This window comes from Bombina bombina, chromosome 7, assembly GCF_027579735.1.
Source record: "Bombina bombina isolate aBomBom1 chromosome 7, aBomBom1.pri, whole genome shotgun sequence".
Lineage (NCBI taxonomy): Eukaryota > Metazoa > Chordata > Amphibia > Anura > Bombinatoridae > Bombina > Bombina bombina.
The window spans coordinates 627,776,606-627,779,318 of record NC_069505.1 but is presented as its reverse complement, the minus strand read 5'-3'; the positions used below and the strand labels follow the sequence as shown (position 1 = coordinate 627,779,318).

At 40.0% G+C, this 2,713-nt stretch overlaps 1 protein-coding gene across 1 annotated transcript; it reads left to right on the top strand.

The window, feature by feature from the left end:
- The first annotated feature begins 253 nt into the window (after positions 1 to 253).
- Positions 254 to 2,158, top strand: LOC128636760 (protein spire homolog 2-like). The gene has a single exon (XM_053689741.1). It carries the CDS (start codon positions 254 to 256, stop codon positions 2,156 to 2,158), a length of 1,905 nt encoding a protein of 634 aa, XP_053545716.1.
- Positions 2,159 to 2,713: the final 555 nt, after the last annotated feature.

The following is a 2,713-nucleotide window of genomic DNA, read 5'->3' as shown; positions in this document are numbered from 1 at the left end:
GGAGACAGGTGAGGCAGCACCTCCCCTGTCCTATGTGGGTATTACACTTTTTTAGAAGAACTATTCACCTTCTTTTGGGACTTTAACTATAATACAATTGAAAGATCTAAATTTTTGAACGGCTGTTCAATATCCACTGCTACAGTTAATTACCACGCATCTGAGTAATAGAGAACCACAAAGAGTGCTCTAAGGATTCACCGAGAGGGAGAGGTTTTGTGTAAAAATTTGATATCAAACTCACTGAGAGAAGATGGTTGAACAAGGTTCCAATAGGGACCACAGTAAAGTGACTCTTAAAGAAATACTGAAGGGGTATGGCCAGCCTATCAGTGAAGAGCAAGCTTGGGCTCTTTGTTTCCAGTGTTGCAACAAACTGAAGCAACTTCTATGGGGGTCCATGCAGGAACCGGTGTTGAGAGGAGTGGACAACATTTTAATTCATCAGGATGGCACTGTCTCATTTACAGCCTGCCAGGGTGTATGGGAAAACCATTTATCAGAACAAAAGATTATAAAAGATCTTAGACAGGTGATTTATATTGCACTAGACTGGGGACTGACCAATGATCTGGAACGTGCGCTAAGTGAACCATTAGATCACTTGCTGCATCTTATGCTGGGCCTCCACACTGCAGCTTTTGATACAAAGATGTATTTGCAGGATACCATAACTTTTAATGAAGTTATACAGCTTTGTTCAGAAAGGCTTTTTACCCCTTCCAAAGCATCTAGTCACTACCGAACCGTTTGCAGGGTCTACTTTGCTGAGCACAAGGAATTTGGCAAGCTCTTGTTGACTATCGAGAGATCCAAGAAGAAACTAAAACTACTAGATTCTGAAGATAAGGAGGCACTGATCCTCTTTGACAACTGGGGTAATGTCCTTAATGAGCTCCGTTTAGGCGTTAAACTACAAAAGGCTAAAGAACGATCTTTCCAAGGGTTACCAGTTGAGTACACCTTTTCACCATATGAGCTTCTGATGAATGACATCAGACATAAGCTCTACACCCTTAGAGAAGTAAAGGATAAGGAAAAGACTAAAAGAACAAACCGTGAAGGCAACTTCAATACAGAGTTATTTAGCTCACAAACCCTTAGACCGGCATCTGCAAGAAAGTTAAAAGAGAGGTCCCAAGAAGAGCCATCTTTACATGAAATGTTAATGACAGAAATAAAATCTGGCCAGAAGCTCAGACAATCATCAAAAAGAATGAAACATTCAATACAAGAAGATGAAGACTCTGGAACTCAAAGTAATTTGTCATCTACTCCAAGCAATGACTCCCTTCCCTCTTTGGATTACCCAGTAAAGAGCAGTCGTAGGCGACTTCAGACAGTTGGTCACATGGACATGGAAAGTGATGGAGAAAGCAGCTGGCAATCAAAGTATAGTTCTGAATCTTCCTCAGACAGAAAATTCTCAGACCTGACCTCCAGCATAACGGATTTGATGTTTGTTCCAGTACTGACCTCATCCCAAGTCGACCTAAAAACAGGAAGCTTCTTAAATAATGACAAACTGAAATATTTTGGTCATAGACGCTCCAGGTCCTATGAGATATCTTTACAGAAGAATGGCTGTAGACAGAATCCCCAGTTTCCCAGAATATGCTCACCACCTACAATTGCAGAGCTGGTCCCTGCTAGGAGAGACATCATAAATGCAGAGGTTGTGGACTTCCTGCAGTGCAATGGTTACTCTACATTCTCTGGGAGCAGGGTTTGCTTTAGCTGCCACAAGAAGAGACTCTTCTTTACATGGCCATATACTTGCAAATTTTGTGAAAGGGTGATCTGCCCAGAATGTTGTGTTGAGATGTTGATGCCGTTTAAACAATGCATGCACTTACCAGTCAGCTTCTTCAAAACTTTAGTACTTACCCAGGAGGACAATCCAGCTTGTCATCAGCAGAAGGCACAGATGTTTTTCAGGGAAACCATGCACTGGGATTGCTCAAGTGTCCCTCTGGTGTTTGAACCCCAAGACCTAGTCGATGGTGATCCTTTTCACAAAAAGGCAATGAAGAACTGGCCTTCTATGGACATATGCATCAAATGTGAAGAGTACATCTTAGAGATGGTGGATGGGAGCAAAGCATGTGCGCTTCCCAGTGAGAGGCGGAGGTTACGGTGCAGCTGTGAATCATTTTAGCATCTCCATGAAGTCTGCCCACTGAGGACACAAATATGTGGGCTATAGACTCCTGAAGTATTAATATGACTGTTATCCATTGGGATAATGCAATCTTAAAATAAACTCTTGAATAAAATAGGGCAAAGAGATAATCTAAATTAGCTTTCATTATGTTGTATGTGAGGATTTTGGTGTTTTTCTGTCCTTATGTGTCGTGTCTTGCTGACCAGGCTCATGATTAGCATTACTCAGCCATTCTGTTGTCCAATTCACAAAGGTTTTTCTATTTTGTGTAGCTTTCCTCTTTCAGCAAAAAAAATATTCTTTACTTTGTTCCATATAGAGGTTTGCACTTAGAGTCACTGACCACTCAAGCAGTAAACGACTAACAAATTTGCTACTCCTAATTTCACAATCCTTTTTTTATTATTATTATTGTAATGAGATTTTAATATCTGTGCACTATTTTTAAATTTGTAATATTTTATTAAATGTATATTCTTTCATGGATTTCCAAATGATTTCACTTATATGGCACAACACATTTAATTTAAATTCAAATGTTGAACTTTT